Source organism: Taudactylus pleione, unplaced genomic scaffold (assembly GCF_031769625.1).
Source record: "Taudactylus pleione unplaced genomic scaffold, aTauple2 ptg000016l, whole genome shotgun sequence".
Taxonomy (NCBI): Eukaryota; Metazoa; Chordata; class Amphibia; order Anura; family Myobatrachidae; genus Taudactylus; species Taudactylus pleione.
The window spans coordinates 38,023,431-38,042,540 of NW_028284418.1; the positions used below are offsets into that span (position 1 = coordinate 38,023,431).

Genomic DNA, 19,110 nt, shown 5'->3' on the forward strand with positions numbered 1-19,110 from the left:
GGGGAGGGTGTCTGGGCTGTCATCGGGCGGATTAGTGCAGGGGCTCTCTCCCTATCAGCTGCGGCAGGTAGCACAGGGGGGGGATCAGGGTGTCAGGGCTGTCATTGAGTGGCATGCAGGGCTCTCTCCCCATCAGCGGCGACAGGCAGACAGTGCACAAGTGGGGGGGAAATCAGGGCTGTCATATGGCTGCCATTGAGCTGGTTAGTGCAGGGGCGTTCAGGGTCTCACCCTAATGGGGGGTATCCACTTAGAGATATACAAACGAGAGCACGATGGAATCATTGCACTCGTGCTGTCATATAGCTAGTGATGTGCCTAGACTGAACGTTCACTCGTTCAGTCCCGGCACGTCCCTCATCCCCGCACATACAGAACCTGACGAGATCGTCAGGTTTACCTGTGTGTACGGGCGATGTCAGATGTCGGAAGAGACCCGCGGGCACGCGCATCGTGGGTCGCTTCCCTCCAAAACATGCCCGATGCATGCACGATGTATGCGCGATTTGCAAGCGATTGCACGAAAACAACATCGTTATCGTGCAATCGCTTGTTTAAATTGCTAAGTGGATACCCCCCATAACAGCTCGGGCAAGCAGGCAGTGGTGGCACAGCAGGGGGTGTGTACAGTCAGTACTGTCATCAGGCTGGTTGGGACTGAGAGGACCCCAGGGCTGCCTTATCAATCTGCCTGTCACACATCCATAGGGACTGCCCCTCCAGACTCTGCCTGGCAACATATGAAAGAGAAGTAGTTACTTACAGCCATCGCATTAAGGGTGAGTTAATAACGTTTTTAACCAAATATAGGAGGCAAATTTTAAGTTAATAATTTTGCATGGCCCCCGAATGATTTTCTAAAAATCAAAATGGCCCTTGGCAGAAAAAAGGTTCCCCACCCCTGGTGTAAAATATTGTTGAGTGTGTAGGCACCTTAAGTGGTCAGCTGTAAGTGAAAATATAGTTTAGTGGTTTTAGTCTCACATCAATTCCTAGCACTGTATCTAATCATTCTAAATTCCATTAATCTCAGAGTGTGGCGTGCTTATACTACAAGGCCTATGGTGCTGGAAATACAAGACACTACTGGGCTGATGCTGAGATGATACAACTCATAACATAAGCTGCATGTAAAATATATATATTATATATATATTTACGCCTATCTCAAGATTCAGACAACTCTACAATACGCGTCACACAGTGGAAAGTGCTTTTGTGAAGACACTGTATTGTAACCAGCAGCATTACCTTCCTCCTATGGGGGCGCTGTCCGGGCTCCAGCATTCTTCCCTAGCCTCGGCTGTGGCCCAGCCCCTATTTATTGCGCATGCGCGAAAAAAATAATATCGAAAAAACACCACAATGAAGCCTCGTGCATGCGCAGCAAAAACAGTATCGCCGCAAGGCGCAGCCCCTAAAAGCTGAATAAGGCTGCTATAATAAGAGCTGAAGAGGCTTCCCATTGGAAGCGCTCTATATTCTAATGCAGTCTGGACTGTCAGTTCCAGGGAAGGAACACTCCTCCCCCTGGGACTGCCTGTCTGACCTGTGATTAGCAGAAAACACTTACAATGAGAAGCCACTACTGCTTTTATTATAGTAGCCACAGGAGGAAGGTAGGTACATAGTGAGAGACTGGTGGCTCACAAGGGAGTGGTGGAGTTTACTGGGGGGGCTACAGCCCTGCAGACCCTAGAAGAAATCCGCCTTTGATTGTAACCTAATAATTAAATATTGTGTAGCGACAAGGCCAACTTTTGTATCTACTGTATATTTATAAGGACAGAGAAGGGGATGGAGAGGCACATTTGCATACAGAGACTTCTTACTCAGTACTTCAATATGTATTCACTCACACTCAGATGAGCAGCTATATTTCACTTGTTATAATTTATAATTGACAAGGACAATATTACAGAAAAATGTGTTTCAAAGTGCACATTTTACAATGATATCAGTTCCCACCTCTTATAAAGATGTAGATTTCTGAATGTTATTTCTATCTTGTTTATATAAGCAACTTGTGTTTTTTTCTGTAGGTTCCCAGGACGAGCCTGGTGTTGCTTGGTGTCTGGATTTACTTACAGCATGTTGTCGGAGCCTTACATATTAATTACAGTACACACACCACAGGGGGTAATTAGTCTAAGTGGCAAAGTGTCAAAACTCAAGTAGTACCACCCCCTATTGTCAGAAATCACTCATTTACATCCTTACAACCAGCAGCAATATATGTTCTGTAATTAAGGCTGAAATAGCAAATGATTCATTATGTACCAGGACATAGGGTTGTCCCATAAATTTAAATACTGCACATTTTAACCAATGAGCATAGCGAATGTATTTTGTTTTGTAGTAAAAAGGGAACAGGAATTTTGACAATATGTGAACACAATACAGTGCACAGTACAGCTGTTTATACTTTCTAGCTGCATCTATCTTTCCTTTAAACAGGTGTTATATTTTGTTTTAGAAATGTCTCCAGTTATTTTTGTTTGTATAGACTGGCTACACAATTGCAGATCTGGTTAGCAAATGTGTTATGTTTTTGTTTTTACCAGTTACATTGTGCCATGTATAGTATCCCATAGTAATACATAGCTGCTCATGGCTCCATAAAATACCAAAACAACAAAAATTTTGACTGCACAGGGCTAGTTCCGTCACATGTGAACACCAAGTTACCCATTAGCATAGAGATACCCATGATCATTATTCTAATTCCTTATCATAGGCGGAGTGCATTGTTCTGCATGCAGAGTCCACTGTTCTGCTGGCAGAGTGCACTGTTCTGCTGGCAGAGTGCACTGTGCTGCAGGCGGAGTGCACTGTGCTGCTGGCGGAGTGCACTGTTCTACTGGCGGAGTGCATTGTTCTGCAGGGGGAGTGCACTGATGTGTTTAAATTTCTAGGACAATTCTTCACTGTCCCAATTGTCTCACAGAACATTTATAGGATAGTGGCATTTTAGAAGTCAACAGTTAAACTTCATTTCGGGTACTTGTGCAAGCTTGAGTGCTTGTTAATATATAGTTCAACTGAGCACTGTGACAAAAGATAGTCAAGGCAACGTCAATGGATGCCAAATGAACCAAAGACAGAGCCTAGTACAGCTTAGTCCAGTTACAGTATTTACCAAGCACACTAACAGTCTTCTTTGTAAATCTAGGTAGTGATTTAACCCGAGTGCTGAATGCCCTGATCTTATACAATTTTTCCATATACTGTTTGGCGAGAGTGACCAGCATGATTAAATTTTTTCTTATCTATTATACTTAATCAGACAAATACTTTTTAGTGCATCCAGTGCATGGTAGTGCCATTCCAAGTGGTAGTAAAATGCTTAAGGGGAGAGATGTGAATTGGGGGGAATTTATCAAAGCTTGGAGAGAGATAAAATGGAGAGAAATAAAGTACCAACCAATCAGCTTCTAACTGTAATGTTACAGGTTGGGTTTGTAAAATTACATTTAGAACTCGATTGGTTGGTACTTTGAGTTAAGACCTTAATATAGTGAAGCTGATTCAGAGTTACATGCACATTAACCACAATTCCATTTTCCTTATGTGCACAGAGCTAAGGGCCTGATTCAGAGATAGATGCATATAACACAGCTGCTGCATCTTTGTCATAGGAGGCATCTTGTGTATATAGACGCCTCCTGTCACATTCTCTGATCTGCTGCTGTGTCAGAGGATGCAGCATCGGATCATCTGTGTGACCATCGGTCATATGAGTAACCCTCAGGGTACTCCCGATGGTTGGGAAATTCATGCTGCTGAAGCACATGAAGCTGAGTCCAATGATGCAGCCACTGGCGTCAGTACACCCAGAAAATGGGGCTGACACACATGTCAATCATGCAGCCCCCGGCATGGGCAGTGTGGCTTCTGCGCATTCGCATATATAAAACCATCGGGTTTGCAGTTTGCATACATCTCTGAATTAAGCCCTAAGTGAAACAGCACCACCCCTATCCATATGCTTGGAGTCATAGCTGTCATCACTATCGGCGCAACGCACTTGCACCTTGGTGCCTTAGATCTGGCTGAAATCAACTGCATCTCTGCATATACATAACCCTACATAGCCACACAGACACACCCTTACTACACCTAACCTACGTGCAAACACCCTATTTCAACCCAGTTATGCACATTCACCAATATGTATACATGCATATGAGATGCATACTATATGCTATGGAGTATGTGCAATGCTGAAAACCGCAACAACCATCTACAAGACAGATTTGTGTGCAGCTCTGCATCAGCCCCAGCGGTATATTTACTAGAGTGCGGTTTATAGAAGTGGAGATGTTGCCCATAGCAACCAATCTGATTCTACTTATCATTTATCTAGCACCTTCTAGATTCTAGAAGATAATACAGGTTGAGTCTCCCATATCCAAATATTCCGAAAAACGGAAACATTCCGAAATACAGAATTATTTTGGCATAACTGAGATAATGAAACCTTTGATTTTTGATGGCTCAATGTACACAAACTTTGTCTAAGGCACAAATTATTACAAATATTGTATACAATGACCTACAGGCTGCGTGTATAAGGTGTATATGAAACATAAATTAATTTCATTTCTGTACACAAACTTTGTTTGAGCCACAAAATTATTGAAAATATTGTATAAAATTACCTGCAGGCTGTGTGTATAAGGTGTATATAACACATAAATGCTTTCTGTGTGTATATTTGGGTCCTATTCCCAAAATTTTTCATTATAAAATGCAAATATTCCAAAATACGGAATATTCAGTTATCCAAAATTCCCCTGGTCCCAAGCATTTTGGATATGGGAGACTCAACCTGTAGTTTGAATCTGATTGGTTGCTATGAGCAACATCTCCACTTCTATAAACCCGCACCTTAGTAAATATACCACCTAGTATCTTTAGGGTATATATGGTGCAATCGAATTGGTTACAATTATTCTGAGTACTCATTAAATACTTTCATGAGTGATTATTAACACTTTTGTCCTTTTATATCTGTGTCTTAAGTATTATATAATACAGCAACTCTTTTTTTCAACATCAGTATAGTTTGGTCATTTATTATACTGTATAACCTAAATTTGTTTATAAAGAATTTCCATTTAGAAAGTAAACATGTTTTTGTTTTCTGCCATTCATTATATCCCAGTGATTAGTTAGTGAATTTCACAAACTGTTCTGTACGTGTTTTATATTCTTTATGCTTAGACTCTATTTCTCAAAAATCCCAAGTACGCATTGTGTTTTGATGATAACACTCACCGGTAGCTCTGTGACACGTGACTTGGAGACATGTCACATGACTGGAACAGACGCCAACAACTATGATCATTCTTATGAGGTAAACAAACATTATTCTTTTGATTTCTAAGAATTTCCCAATACACAGATGTTGTTATAATGTTTAATAGGATTGTCTTCAAGATGTGCAAAATTTCTGCACAATATTACATGCGATCAGGTATTTTATTGTTGTACTACACGTGTTATGCATTAATCCAATTACCTAAGGGTATATGAATCCCTAACAGAGCAGCATAGACCACATTTGTTTCTGAAGAAGCTGAGAGCTACTCGGTGAAACCCGTTAAGCAAAGACCACAATACCCAGCCAGCTACCAGGATTGGATATCCCTGCACTGCACTTTAAAACTAGCCAAGACCTTCTTGCTTTTCAAGTGACTTTTCCAGCCCAGGACTCCAGGATAACCATACAACCCTCTGCGAGGACATTTTGCTAAAAACCTGATGAGACCCACTATGGACTGGTAAACTATCTCCACTTTCATTTGGTCTGGCTATACCTAATTGACTCCTTAGACGTAAGGATAATAACCTGCAGACTCATATTCGGGACTCCACCCTGGAATACTTATTGCCAGGGTCGTAACTAGGGTAGTGCGACCGGTGCCATGGCACAGGGCACTGCAGGGCAGGGGGCGCTGTTCGGACCTGTCAATTTTCCTATTTATTATCATTCTCACTTGTAGCTTCCTCTTCTTTTATCCCCAGCATCTCCTGGCCTCCCTTATCTCTTCCTTGGCCCTTCCCCATGAGGCCATGGCCCTTTTTCAGGTGCATTATCTTATGGCCCTATTTGAAAAATGGCGGAGGGAGGCGCTAATGCTCTGTCTGGCACAGGGCACCAAAAAGTCTAGTTATGGCTTTGCTTACTGCTATATATTGCTGCTATTTTTATTATTTCAATTGCTATTTGTAATATGCATATATGATATTCCTATAACTTTATATATATATTAAATGTGTTTTTTTATGCTTACTTAGTCACATGTATTGTATAGTTTGAGCGTTGTATTTCTTAGTTTATGGTGCAAATTTGTACCTGAATGCAACAGTTGGTGCTAATATTTGTTATTGAATCTCACAATTCATTATAGGACACACAAAGTAGTTATTACTGTGTATCTGTTCAAAAATTGGGGAAAGTCTTCAGTTGCAGCTTTGCACTTAAGATGCTTTAATTTAAAAAAATGTGAGCGTTTACAACAAATTTTGTATAGTATTCCTTACTGCATTTTGGTTTGTAGGAGATAAAGTATGTTCTATACTTTTACACCAAATACACATTTCATTATCTTCTCTAATCCATATAGACAAACACAAAGAAGTCCCCCAGACATAGGTGTAACACTTACTTAGTTTTCAATAGGCTTAGACAGAATGTCCTGTTAATAGACTTGTGAATATGCATAAGTCATTCAAGTGAAGGCCAATAAAAAGCTGGGCACACTTTATTCTGTCAGAGGAGCAACACACACACACAGGGTCACAATGTCTGCCCCTTTACACTGTCTTCTACTGCTCCTCATACCTGGGACAACAAGCTACGTGGTAAAAAGCTATTTTGGACTGAAATCTAACATTGTACAAGAGTATGCCAATAGGACTGACAGAACAATGGACAACAATCTGGCCTCACCTAACCTGCCCAACTTCATGATGAGCCTCTACCAAGGTTTTCATCGCCTAGAAACCAGACATGGAATAGAACTGGAGCCAAAAGCACTACAAGGGGTTCCATCCAGTCCACAAGCTGATATAATCAGGAGCCTGACTGCTAAAAGTAAGCTAAGCATATCCACTTATATTATAACCTCAGTCATGTATTTATTTATTTATTCACAACATTGCAATAATTTTGATAAAAATAAGCATTGGAAGCAACACATTCACATAGATTTATACTTTTTTTTTATTAGTGCCATATGTTTTTATATAACTTTTGCCTACAATTTGAATGATATTTGTACCAGATGTATTTATACTGAGAGTGACATTTCACAGTGAGTCCAGTAAGTCACATATATTTCTGGACATCAAGTATGATCTGGTGTTTAGCTTTTGACTGTTGATTTCATAGTATATGTGCTGCAACAGTGAATTATGGATGGTTATATTGTAAATACTCAACAATATACTGATGATAAGAAAGATAAATCTAGATAATAAAGCAACATAAAACTATGTAAAATGTAGCTACATCCTTCATCAAATGACCATGACTTGTGGCCACTGTCTAACTTAGAAAAGGAAACCACAATGTAAGCTACAAAGCAACCCGCCTTATGGTAACCAATCATTTGCTGACATACAATACAGTAAATTAATTGTAAACCTGTTTCCTCTCAGAATTGTATTTAGATTTACATTTTGTTTATACTATTCTTTGTATGTGTATAGGATCTGCCTGATACACTTTAATAATATTTCAGAAATACCTAATTACAATTCTGATAATATAATTCAACAGAACTGAATTCACAGGGCTTCTCTTATTTAATAAAGAATGGAAACATTGATAATCAATGTTTCAGATCTTGCTGAAAAATATTATGTAACCGAATTGCTTATTAATAAATCGTTTTCTAATCTCCATTGAGTAAAGAAAGACCTGTTAATGGCATTCCTTTGTATGTTAGTGAACCCTCAGTTTAGTCCAAACTAGATCATAAATTCATGTTACCACATTATTTGGGTGCGGTTTTGAGACTTACTGTAGTGGCAAACTAAAGACAGGTTACCAATGTCCTATCCTTGTCTCAAGCCTACTAGCAGGCGGAATTGCCATCTGAGCCTATAAACAGAGGTATGCTAATAGTTGGGCTGAAGTATTCATTAGAAACAATGGAGTGTGTGATGAATTCCATAGGTGATAATGGCAGTAGTAGTAGCATTTACATTGTGTGATAAGAGTTATGTGGTGGTGCTGCTACTGTGTGTGATGCCACAAGTGAGTCCATATGTACTGTCTGTTAGGAAGCAAATCTATCTCAACCTGCAATGTCCTGCAATGGCTTATCTATAATGGGTGCAGGGTGTATGTACACACAGGCCCCTAAATCAAGGGATGCCCGCACACTCTGCACCCATTACAATGTCTGACCCGGAGGCTACCAGTACCATATTTTGGTGTTTTCTTCACAAATATGGCACCTACATCATATTTCCAAAGATATTGCCAGAAATATGGTGCATACACAGAAGATATGAAATACTTTGGCATTGTGCCAGTCTTTGCTATCTTCTGCGCAATATTGTCAGTAGGTAGTAGGACCACGGATAATTGCAGCAGGGCCATAACTAGGGTGGTGCGACCAGTGCCATGGCACAGGGCATCGCAGGGCAGGGGGCGCTGTTTGGGCCTGTCAATCTTTCTATTTATTATCATTCTCACTTGTAGCTTCCTCTTCTTTTTACCCCAGCATCTCCTGGCTTCCCCTATCACTTCCCTTGCCCTTCCCCATAAGGCTATGGGACCTTTTTCAGGTTCACTATCTTATGTTCCTATTTAAAAAATGAGGTGGGGGGCACCAAAAAGTCTAGTTACGGCTCTGATTTGCAGACAGGCTCCCTCCTGTCTTAAAGCACCCCTGACCTCCTGCAGGTTATTAGGAAGTCTACTAAGCATCATATTGATATAAAAATATTTTTACCTTTTTATACAATGTTTCATGCTCTTTTCAGAAGAGATGATAACAATGGCATTGATTACAAGAAATGCTGTTTCTGAAATTCAGTTTTGTTGTTTTACTTTGCTATATATAAAGGCCGGTGTAGCTACACATGTATAAATGTCCCATCAGACACACTTTAATGTAATCCTTGCACAAAACACCAATACACATCCTTTTCTTGGACATCATCAGAAGACTCCTGCTAACCTTCAGCTGCTCAGGCAGTTCCCCAGTATTGTTCTCCAGTAGGCTTAGGGGTAATGAATTGAGGCATGGCTCTGGTAGCCCTATAGAAATCTCACAAGACTTACCGAACTCATCCACATCCAGTGCATTAAGATCATAAGGCTTTAGTGGGTTCCTTTTCTGGCCTTCTCCTAAAACAGGGTTTCATAATAAATGTTTTTTTGGTTTTAATTTCTAAAATGTATGTTAGAAATCTTATCACCTTAATATATATAGAATGTCAGGGCATCCAGCTTTATTTTATCATGTTATTTAGTGACTATTTTTTATCAAATTCACATAACAAAGAACAACAATTGTATTATACATAGGAGATACCTGTAGCATTAGTGCCTTGAAAATTTACAATGATTACATATATAGTGGTATTATTACATTTAAATAAATAATTTATATTACTTTCATTTACGAAAGTGCTTTACTTTCCTGTGAAGGTCATTTACCAATAATGTACTCCCTAGTCTATTAGGTTATTCTCCAAGTACTTGTAGTGACAATAGTGACAGGCAAATCGGTAGGTACTTTTTAGTATAAGGAATTATATGACCACTTCTAATATTATGTCTAACTCTAAGGGGCATATTTAACAATAATGCAAATTTCCCCCACTAAATATGATTCCTTATTGCTGTTTATAGCTGCCTCTCCGCATCCTTGCACCCTCCTCCACTGTTTGCAGGGCACCAGGGAGGGTGTGTGTGGGGGTACTAATTACCTATGCCTGGGCTTGTTGTAGGGGCCCAGATCCAATGCACCCCCCTCCCTCATACCTGTCAGCATCCCAGAACATGCTGCTGTGTGCTGGGCTGCAGTGGGACCAGGCAAACTACTGCCACTGAGTAGCAGCAGCAGTCTCCTCTCTTCTGCCTCACCCTGATTGCATCCCCCCCTTGGATTTGCCCCTGGCTGAGGGGCACGCAGCGTCCCCCACCTTACATATATAGATTTTTTTATCTAAGGGAGGTGTAGCTACACCTCCTGTGATTAGGCCATGCCCCTGCCGAGAGTAATGGGGCCCAGGCCGTCTCTCTACAATCCCCCCCCAATGTAAAGCCACGATATCGCTATGCTCCGGTCATAAACAGGCCGATATGTGGTTGATCAATTTTAAAATCAATATTAATGTTATGCATTTAAAATATATATATATATATATATATTTTTTATTTTTTTATTTTTTTAATCAAATTGTTTTGGATAAGTTATAAATAGATGTTCTTGAACTAATTCAATCATAAAAAATAGTAAATTTCTGAGCTTTCTTTGGAAAACAAGTGGTTAATAGATATGCCCCTAAATCAGGTCGTAAGTGGGACTTATTCTTTGTAACATATATACTGTAGATTAATACTGAAGTATTCATGCCAGTACCCAACAGAAGTATAGCTTACACACACACAAACACATAGTCATACTGTACGTACTTATTACAAAACAAGACAGTGCCTAAAACAAGAAATAGTGAATCCAATTACAGACACACACCATGCAGGTTTATATATATGACATTTCTGTCAGAGGAATTGCAATATCCTTTACAAATACCAAAATTAAGTAGTGTGAAAATCTTACTAGATGTACTGTACGTGTCTTCTGCAAGGATTACTTAAGTGATCACCACTTAGTAGGTTATTTAAACCTTGTTTACCACTCTTTACAATTGTAAAAAAAGGAAGTGACAAGACAACAGGCCCTACAGGCATAAATTTACACGTCGTCTAAGTGAAAAGAGCACAATCTAATCCACTCCAACAACTAAATGCAAATGAGGTAGACAAGGAAAACTAAGATGCACGATGAGGTTGGAATTGTGTAATAAAACAGGAACATGCCCATATTATAATTTCTCCTATATTATATATGGTAATGTTTTGATACAGATCAACAGTGCTATGTGGAACAATATAATGAGAACTATGGGCCTGATTCAGACCCACTCGCGAGCGGCTGTCCGCTCGCAAGTGGGTCGATGTTATGGACTGAACATGCGCACGACGGAGGGAGCTCCGTCGTGCTAATGCGCCAGACGCGACGAGCGAAGGAAAGTCCTTCGCTCGTTGTGTCCGATCAAAGGGGGTGTGCTGTCAATGTTGATTGACAGCACGCCCCCTTTGGTGGGCGTGCCGGGGGCGTGCCTCCCTGACGGGGGCGTTCCCACGGGAACGCCTCCCGTCAGAAGCCGGCCCACTGACATCACTAGTGATGTCAGTGGGAGTGATTTTGGCTCTGATAGAGCCAAAATCACTCCGCAGGCTTCGGCTCGCAAATTCGATGGTCGCGATGGTCTCGACCATCGCGACCATCACAATGCACGCTCGTATAGCCTGTGGGTGGTGACCCACAGCTATACGAGCGTCCAGGAGGACGCTCCATGAAAATGGAGCCCGGCCCTCATTCAGAGCGTGCGCTCTGCTCAGAGCGTACGGCTCTGAATGAGGGCCAATATTTGATAAACAGATATTTGCTTTGATTTAATCTAAACAGATGTGTCCATTCAATAATAATTCCACAACCTATTTCTATATTTCTGTGTCACTGTTCCACTTCTCTCAAGTCATTTAATTGTGCACATCATACATAACAAACCTGTTACCAGCAATATTTGGTATTGCAGTTGTTTTCGTTGTTACTTCCTTAACCTTATTATATATGTTGTAACACAACATATACGCTCAACATTTAATTTGGGAAACTGATTGTGCTCCCAGTGCACGTAACACAGTACAGCCCCCAGATGACAGATCATCAAGGCAGCTAGCACCCAGCAAATAAAGTGGATGGAGATAAAGTACCAACCAATCAGCTCCTACCTGTCACTTTACAGGCTGTGTTTGCAAAATGACAGATAGGAGCTGATTTGTTGGTATTTTATATCCATCCACTTTATCTTTCTCCAAGGCTTAGTACATAGACCCCTCTGTACCTACATGCAAAAACTGAAATTTAGTTGTGTAGGACAATTACTAATTAACTTAACCTTCTAATTTTTCAGAACTTTCTGGATTCGGAGGTGCAGATATAAGTCCCAAAAATCTGTAATTTCCTTTGCCCACAGTATATTCTGCACATTATCACTGAGTCTGAGAAAGATGATCATGGCTGTAAAGACTTCCATTGTAGAACAAAATGTCAGCATGAAATGCTTATTTATATTGTCATGTGCATATAGATATGTATGGCTTTGTGTACCCTTCATCTGTCCACCTGCAATCTCTAATGTTATACCTGCTGTGTTGCCGTGAATGTTTTGCTATATAAAATACAAACTTCAAAACAGCCTTATACGCATTATATTCATAGGCATGCACACATAGGGTCAAGGCGGGTCCAAGGGTGTGCCCAAGCACACCCTATTGTCGAACACCATCTTCGTGCTTATCAGCAAAAGTACCTGTGCCACCAGCATTATGGTGATGTGTCACAGAATGACTCTCAGGACGTATCAGTACAGAAGCCCCCTCCCCTTCACTTCTCTCACTAATGGAGGGGCTGAGAACATAGCAGTGAGTTGTACAGTACCTGTTCTATATAAAACTGTCCAGCTCTATTTATCATAATATGAATTGAGGGTACTAGTGTGTGATATACTATTGTTATAGGTGATTGAGGTTACGGAGGTGGTGGTATTAATGGGAAACATGGTAATATAGCGGGAAATTGGAAGGGGCATGATATTGGGAGAGTGGGGGGACATGATGAGGAGAAGGGTTGATTACATGATTATAGTGCTAGACACAAACCCAGGTGGACAAGAGACTCGCCTCTCGGCACTTAGTATCCCTCACTAGATTATCCCAGGGTGCACACCCTAGAGGAATGTGCTGCGCACCCACTGATCATGTACATGATTAGCTGAATGATGATTTAATTGTTCTGAGCGTAATTTTATTTTCCTAGTCACTGATTTTCACTCCATGGTATCAAAACATAAGGTTCTCTGGTGGATATCATAGTGGTTTATTTAGGTATAGAAGTTAGGGATAGGACCTTACTGAGAATAAGGCAGTTATGCTAGGCGGAATCGCGGGATGCCGGGTGTCAGTACACTGACAGCGGCATCAGTTCAAATCCCGACAGGGGAACAGTGAGTAAAATTCCCCTGTCCTTTTTACCCCCTAACCCTCCTTTACTGCACCCTCATACTAACCTTCCCTAACCTGCACCCTAACTCACCCGGTAAGTGCCTAAACTTAACCCTCCCCCCTTAGTGCCTAACCGAAACCCTCCTCCCATAGTGCCTAAACCTAACCCCCCCTGTCTAGAGCCTAACTCTATCCTCCCCCTTCTCACAGCCTACCCCTAAGTCCCCTGGGGTGCCTAAACCTAACCCTCCCCCCCAGCGGCCAATACTTACCTTTCCCCGGTCTACTTCTGATCGAGATGCCATCTGCCAGGATCCCGGCTTCAGCATTCCCAGTCATGTTGGGATTCCGTTGCCAGTGTTCTCTCGGCGATCGGGATTCCGGTGCCGGGGTTCCGGCAGATGGCATCCCAGTTGTCGGGATCTTAACCACATCCCATGCTGGGCAGAGAGCTTTACATGATGGGCAAAAGATTGTAGTGTGTATCAGGGCAGTAGAGAGTGGCTACGGGCCTCGGTATTGAGAGGGGGCATAGCCTATCTGGAGATGCGCGCTATACAGGGGGGTGCCGGCGGCCACACTGGGTGACTTGAGGGTGGGGGGCGTGTGCACTCAGGTATAAGTCTCTACCCATAGGTGCAGCTCTGATCTGCAGGAGGCGACCTGCATCCTGCAGATCACATAGCCCTGGCAACAGCAGCCATCCTGATCCTGTCGTAGGAATGATGGTAGAACTGTTGATTAAGTGGGTATCTTGTTTTCCATATGTCATTTGGCACCTTTTGTATGACATATACGTATAACTGATGATCTATGTATTTGATATGATTTACGCATCTGACGTGTTTTCTGTATTTCTACCACTGTGTGTCATATTTCTAAGGATTGTTTATTATGTCGCTTTAACAAGTAATGTGCCCAAGATGGTGGCCTCATTGACTGTGAATCGGATGACCTTAAGTACTATTGAAAAATTGAGAAAAGCGCTATATACAGTAATATATTTTTTATTATCATTCTCTTCAAATGTTGTTTTTATTATATCCCTTTAATATGGCTGTGTTTTTGCAATTCTTACTAATTTGTGTTAAACATTTTTTTTTCTTTCAAACAGACTTCAAACAAGTGGGAGAAAGATACATCCTTGTGTTTGATTTTTCTTCTCTCAACCGCGATGAAGAGCTTCAGTTTGCAGAGGTTCGATTTAGGCAAACTGCATTAGCAAAGCCACCTGGTGATGGGGTGCAGGTGATGATTGATGTTTTTCATGAAGACTCAACATGCAGAAAGACTCATGAGTTATGCCCAAACAATCTTCATTTAGGTTCATTTAAAAGTTCTCCTCAGTCTAGAGATTCCGAAAGTTGGGTAGTGTTAGAAGCTACAGAGATAGTCCACAAGTGGTTTGAAAATACTGATAAAGTTGGTATCCACACTCCTGTTCATTGGACACTTAGAGAAAAGCTGTCAGAAGAAAATAGAAAATGGAGACACAAGGACAACACAGAACAGCAGGTACTCATGTTTGTATATTCCAATTCTTCCAAGAAGAAGAGGTCCTCAGTGACTGCTACGCTCCTGCTAGATGCAACACAATCCAAATACCTTACACCACTGTCGGTCTTCAAAAACAATACTATATCACGAAGACGTAGAAGAAGAAGCCACATGATCAGAGATCGTGTTCAAAGCATAAAGCAAGCTCCACATGCTAACAATACTAGCAATCTTTGCAGAAGAGTGGACTTCATTGTGGATTTCCAGATGATCGGTTGGGCTACTTGGATCATTCATCCCAAAAAATACAATGCTTATCGGTGTGAAGGCACATGTCCAAGTCCAGTGAACGAGAGTGTCAAACCAAACAATCATTCATACCTTCAGGTACATAAACAATTGCTAATGTAGCTAAAAAGTAAAAATAGTTTTTTGGGTTTTTTTTATATTTTTTTTATCATCCAGCAATATGAGACAATACAAGTTTCTGCCGGGAGTAAATTATTAAAATATAGAGATAAAGTCTCAATTTTATGTATTTGTAAGTAATAAACTGTAACATTACCCAAATAGCAGGTGATATGGCAGGATTTCTGTCATATTTAGCCAAACATGTATATACACATGGGAGTATATTTACTAAAGGTCGATTTTCAGTGCCATTCTATTTGTGGTGATCTTGAGGTGAATTGGTTGTGATTTTGATAATCATCTTAAAATCCCCAGAAATTCGACTTCACACACAAATAGAACTTCAAAAGGACTATCGTTACTTCCTCATAGCCATCAGTAGAAAAAGCTTATTTATTAACAGTCGATTTGAAAATTGACCCATGAATCGCCATTTTCAATATAACCATGGGAAACCGCTCTATTTCATTTTAAATAATGTAGAATTGTCTGAAAACTGAAAATTATGATAACACATGGGAGAGAAGCATGTGGGGCACTCTGGCTGTATAAATCTGGCATTTAAAGACATAGCAATGACTTTTTAAAAATCATGGGAATGCAAATTAGCACTGGGATGAAGGTGTTTGTGGGTAATACAGTGCATGTGACATGTGTTGGCCAATAGGAATGCTTGTGTATGATTTTGGGTTCTATTGAGGGTGAATAGAACACATTTAGAACTTCAAATAAAACTTTAAATAGAAACCAATGCACCATCGAAATCAGAATGGATCCCAAAATCAACTGTTAGCAAATGATCTATTTTGAATAGAAACACTGTCATCGTTTTTGTGGGGATGTTGGTTCTATTATGGCTGATTTTAAATGGAACCCAAAATCAACTTTTAGTAAATTTACCCCAGGACATCTGGTAAAACCAGTCAGACAAGCTTATTGTCTGACTGGTTTTACCAGATGTCCTGCTTGACATCTAAACAAACTTATTGGCTGGATACAATACACTGGGTATGAGCACCTTCAAATTGTGCTCAGTATTTTGTGAGAATATTTACAGAACTTGGAAATAGCTAGAGCTTAGTATTCGGAAACCAGGTTGGCAAGAAATTGGTCACCTAACTTCAGCTAGACCTATGTCATGTACAATGAAACACTTACATGAGTGAATGAAGGTGCATTGCAGTGTCAGAAAATAAATATTCAAGTTATTTTTTCATATAAGGTAGATACGATTTTGAATTTAACCAGCTTTACACACACACTGTCCCATTTGAGTATATTCACTTTCATTTTGAACTTCTCTGTGGATTTTGACCTTCTTCAAACTTCACGCATCGTTGACCACTTGCTGTGAGGAAAAGTGAGATAATCTCACATTCTTACACTCTCTAAGACAGTCAGCAGGAAGTCCTGTTTAATTAGCATATGGCTAGCTTCTTGTTTAAATGAACCAGATTATTAGCATCCTTTAGCAAAGTTTACAAATACCCCAAGACATGCAAATGCTTATTTAAATAATGAAAACCCCTAGTAAAGTTTAAGCCCTAGACAATAATAAAATAATTTTATACAGCTTTAAATAAAAAAGGTTTTGCAAGTGATTTTAGTGCATAATAAAGAATCATCTGGTTCTCCACAGCTCCCTATTAATTGAAATGGCGTGTGCAATCTTTAGACTGGTCACATGTGCAGAGCTGGCTGCCATCTTGATCATTTTATTTAAAATGTGTCCTAATGGAACAAAATTGGACGCATTTGTTTGAAATTGAGCTTTCAGGGCTGAAAATCCTTTTGGTTGATACCATTGGCTTATGTGTGACATCAATAATCAGAGCAGATATATGCATAGTCCAGAGGTTCCCAAACTCTGTTCTCAAGGCACCTTAACAGTCCAGGTTTTAAGGCTATCCATGCTTGACCACAGGTGACTTAATTAGTAACCCAGTCAATTTGATTTAACCACCTGTACTAAACCATGGATATCTCTAAAACCTGAAATGTAACCATCATTTTTCATATGCTGCCTTTAAAATGGCAGTTAAATACTGAAGGGTTGGTACTCTCTCTCTCCATTTTATATCTCTCCAAGGTTTGATACATGTCCCCTATAACATTGTTTGGGTACAGAATCTATAAATGTATGTAGTAGTAGTTTGCAACAATAAGGGCTGACTGATCAGGAAGTGCTAGAATCTCAAGTAGGTGAAGAGATCTGATTGGGGGATAACTATCAAATCCCTGGAGAGAGACAAAAGGGGAAATGTATCAAGCCTTGGAGAGAGATAAAGTACCAACCAATCAGCTGCTAAATGTAATTTGTCAAACACTACTTATAAAATTAAAGTTTGAAGCTGATTGGTTGGTACTTTGGGGGAAGATGTATCAAACTTTGGAGAGAGATAAAGTACCAACCAATCAGCTTCTAACTGTCATTTTACAGACTGAGTTTGAAAAATGACAGGAGCTGATTGGTTGGTACTTTATTTCTGGCCAAGTTTTGATAAATCTCCCCCTTGGAATGGAGAGAATGGTGGGTTGAGAGATGAAGTTGCTTCCATTTAAATATAAATTGTTTCTAAAAAAATATTGCAACTGGGCATTTTGTTTGTAAAAAAGGGGAATATTGCAACTGGGCAATCAGCATTGTAATACCCCTTTTACACCAGAGCTAAAACCCGGGTTATTGCAGGGTTAACCCGGGTAGCTCCTTGGTGTAAAAGGGGACAGGGTTGGATTCCCGGGTGGAGTGACCCGGCAATACAACCCAGGTAACCCATGAAACCCTGCAGTGTAAACGGCGCGATTCGGGTCACGATGACCTGGAGCGCCCCGCATCCTGGCCCATTGGCTGGCTTCAGTGGTGCTTGGAGATGACGTCATCTCCAAGAGTCTTCTTCAACGTCGGAAGAGCCAGGTCACTGCAGACCTAGCTCCGGTGTGAACGGCGCCAACTCAGGAATTTCCTGGCCCGGCGCCAGCTAAATGCCGGGTCTGATCTGGTTTGGAACCCTGTTCCAACGTTCGTGTCAGACCCGGGATTTAGGTATAAAAGCGGTATAAGTTATCAGTATCTCAGCTAGACCTAGTTATTTATTTATATAGAGCTTATGTATTATGCAACAATTTTACAGAGAGAATACTTAATCATTCACATCAGTCCCTGCACCTAGTTGTGCTTACAATCGATATTCCCGACCACATGTATACACAGTAGGGTTAATTTAATCAGTAGCCAATTAACCAACAGTATGTGTTCGGAGTGTGGGAGGAAGGTGCAGCACAGGAGGAAACCCAGGCAAACACATTTATTAAATGCAGAACAGCCGTCACTCATAAATCATTTTGCTGCATGATGGTAAAAAGGAGAAAATAAGGAAGAGAGTAACCGGATACAAGTTCCGCATATCAGAAGTCATCATTAGTTATTTGCTGAATTATATTCAAAGCAGCACCAACTAATAGGAAGTAGAAATGAAATATGTAACTGTGCAAGCATAATGTATATTCCTACATTGCACCATTTTTCATGTTTCGACAAAAGTAAAATTATAGTCATCATAACTGCTCCAAGTTAACTGCTTGTTGGGTTTTCATTGCAGAGCTTAGTAAACTTGTATGATAAAGAAAAGGCTCCAGAGGTGTGCTGTGTTCCCATCAAGATGAGCTCTCTCAGTATGGCTTACTACGATCACATGGATGTCACCTTCCAGAAGCATGAAGCCATGGTTGTAGAAGAGTGTGGATGCCAGTGATGTCTGCAGCACAAAGAATCCATATTCCAGTATTACCTGTGGCTTATTTTCTCCTCACCTGTCAACATAAAAATGGAGCCTGAATTTGTTCATTGGAGACATCAAGGTCGAACTTGTGGACACCTTGCG

The 19,110-nt window shown here is 40.6% G+C and overlaps 1 protein-coding gene across 1 annotated transcript; it reads left to right on the plus strand.

The window, feature by feature from the left end:
• The first annotated feature begins 7,059 nt into the window (after positions 1-7,059).
• NODAL (nodal growth differentiation factor) lies at positions 7,060-18,981 on the plus strand. The gene is made up of 3 exons (XM_088473621.1): positions 7,060-7,102; positions 14,436-15,205; positions 18,829-18,981. The coding sequence occupies exons 2-3, from the start codon at positions 14,573-14,575 to the stop codon at positions 18,979-18,981; spliced, it is 786 nt and encodes a 261-aa protein (XP_088329747.1). The 5' UTR covers positions 7,060-7,102; positions 14,436-14,572.
• Positions 18,982-19,110: the final 129 nt, after the last annotated feature.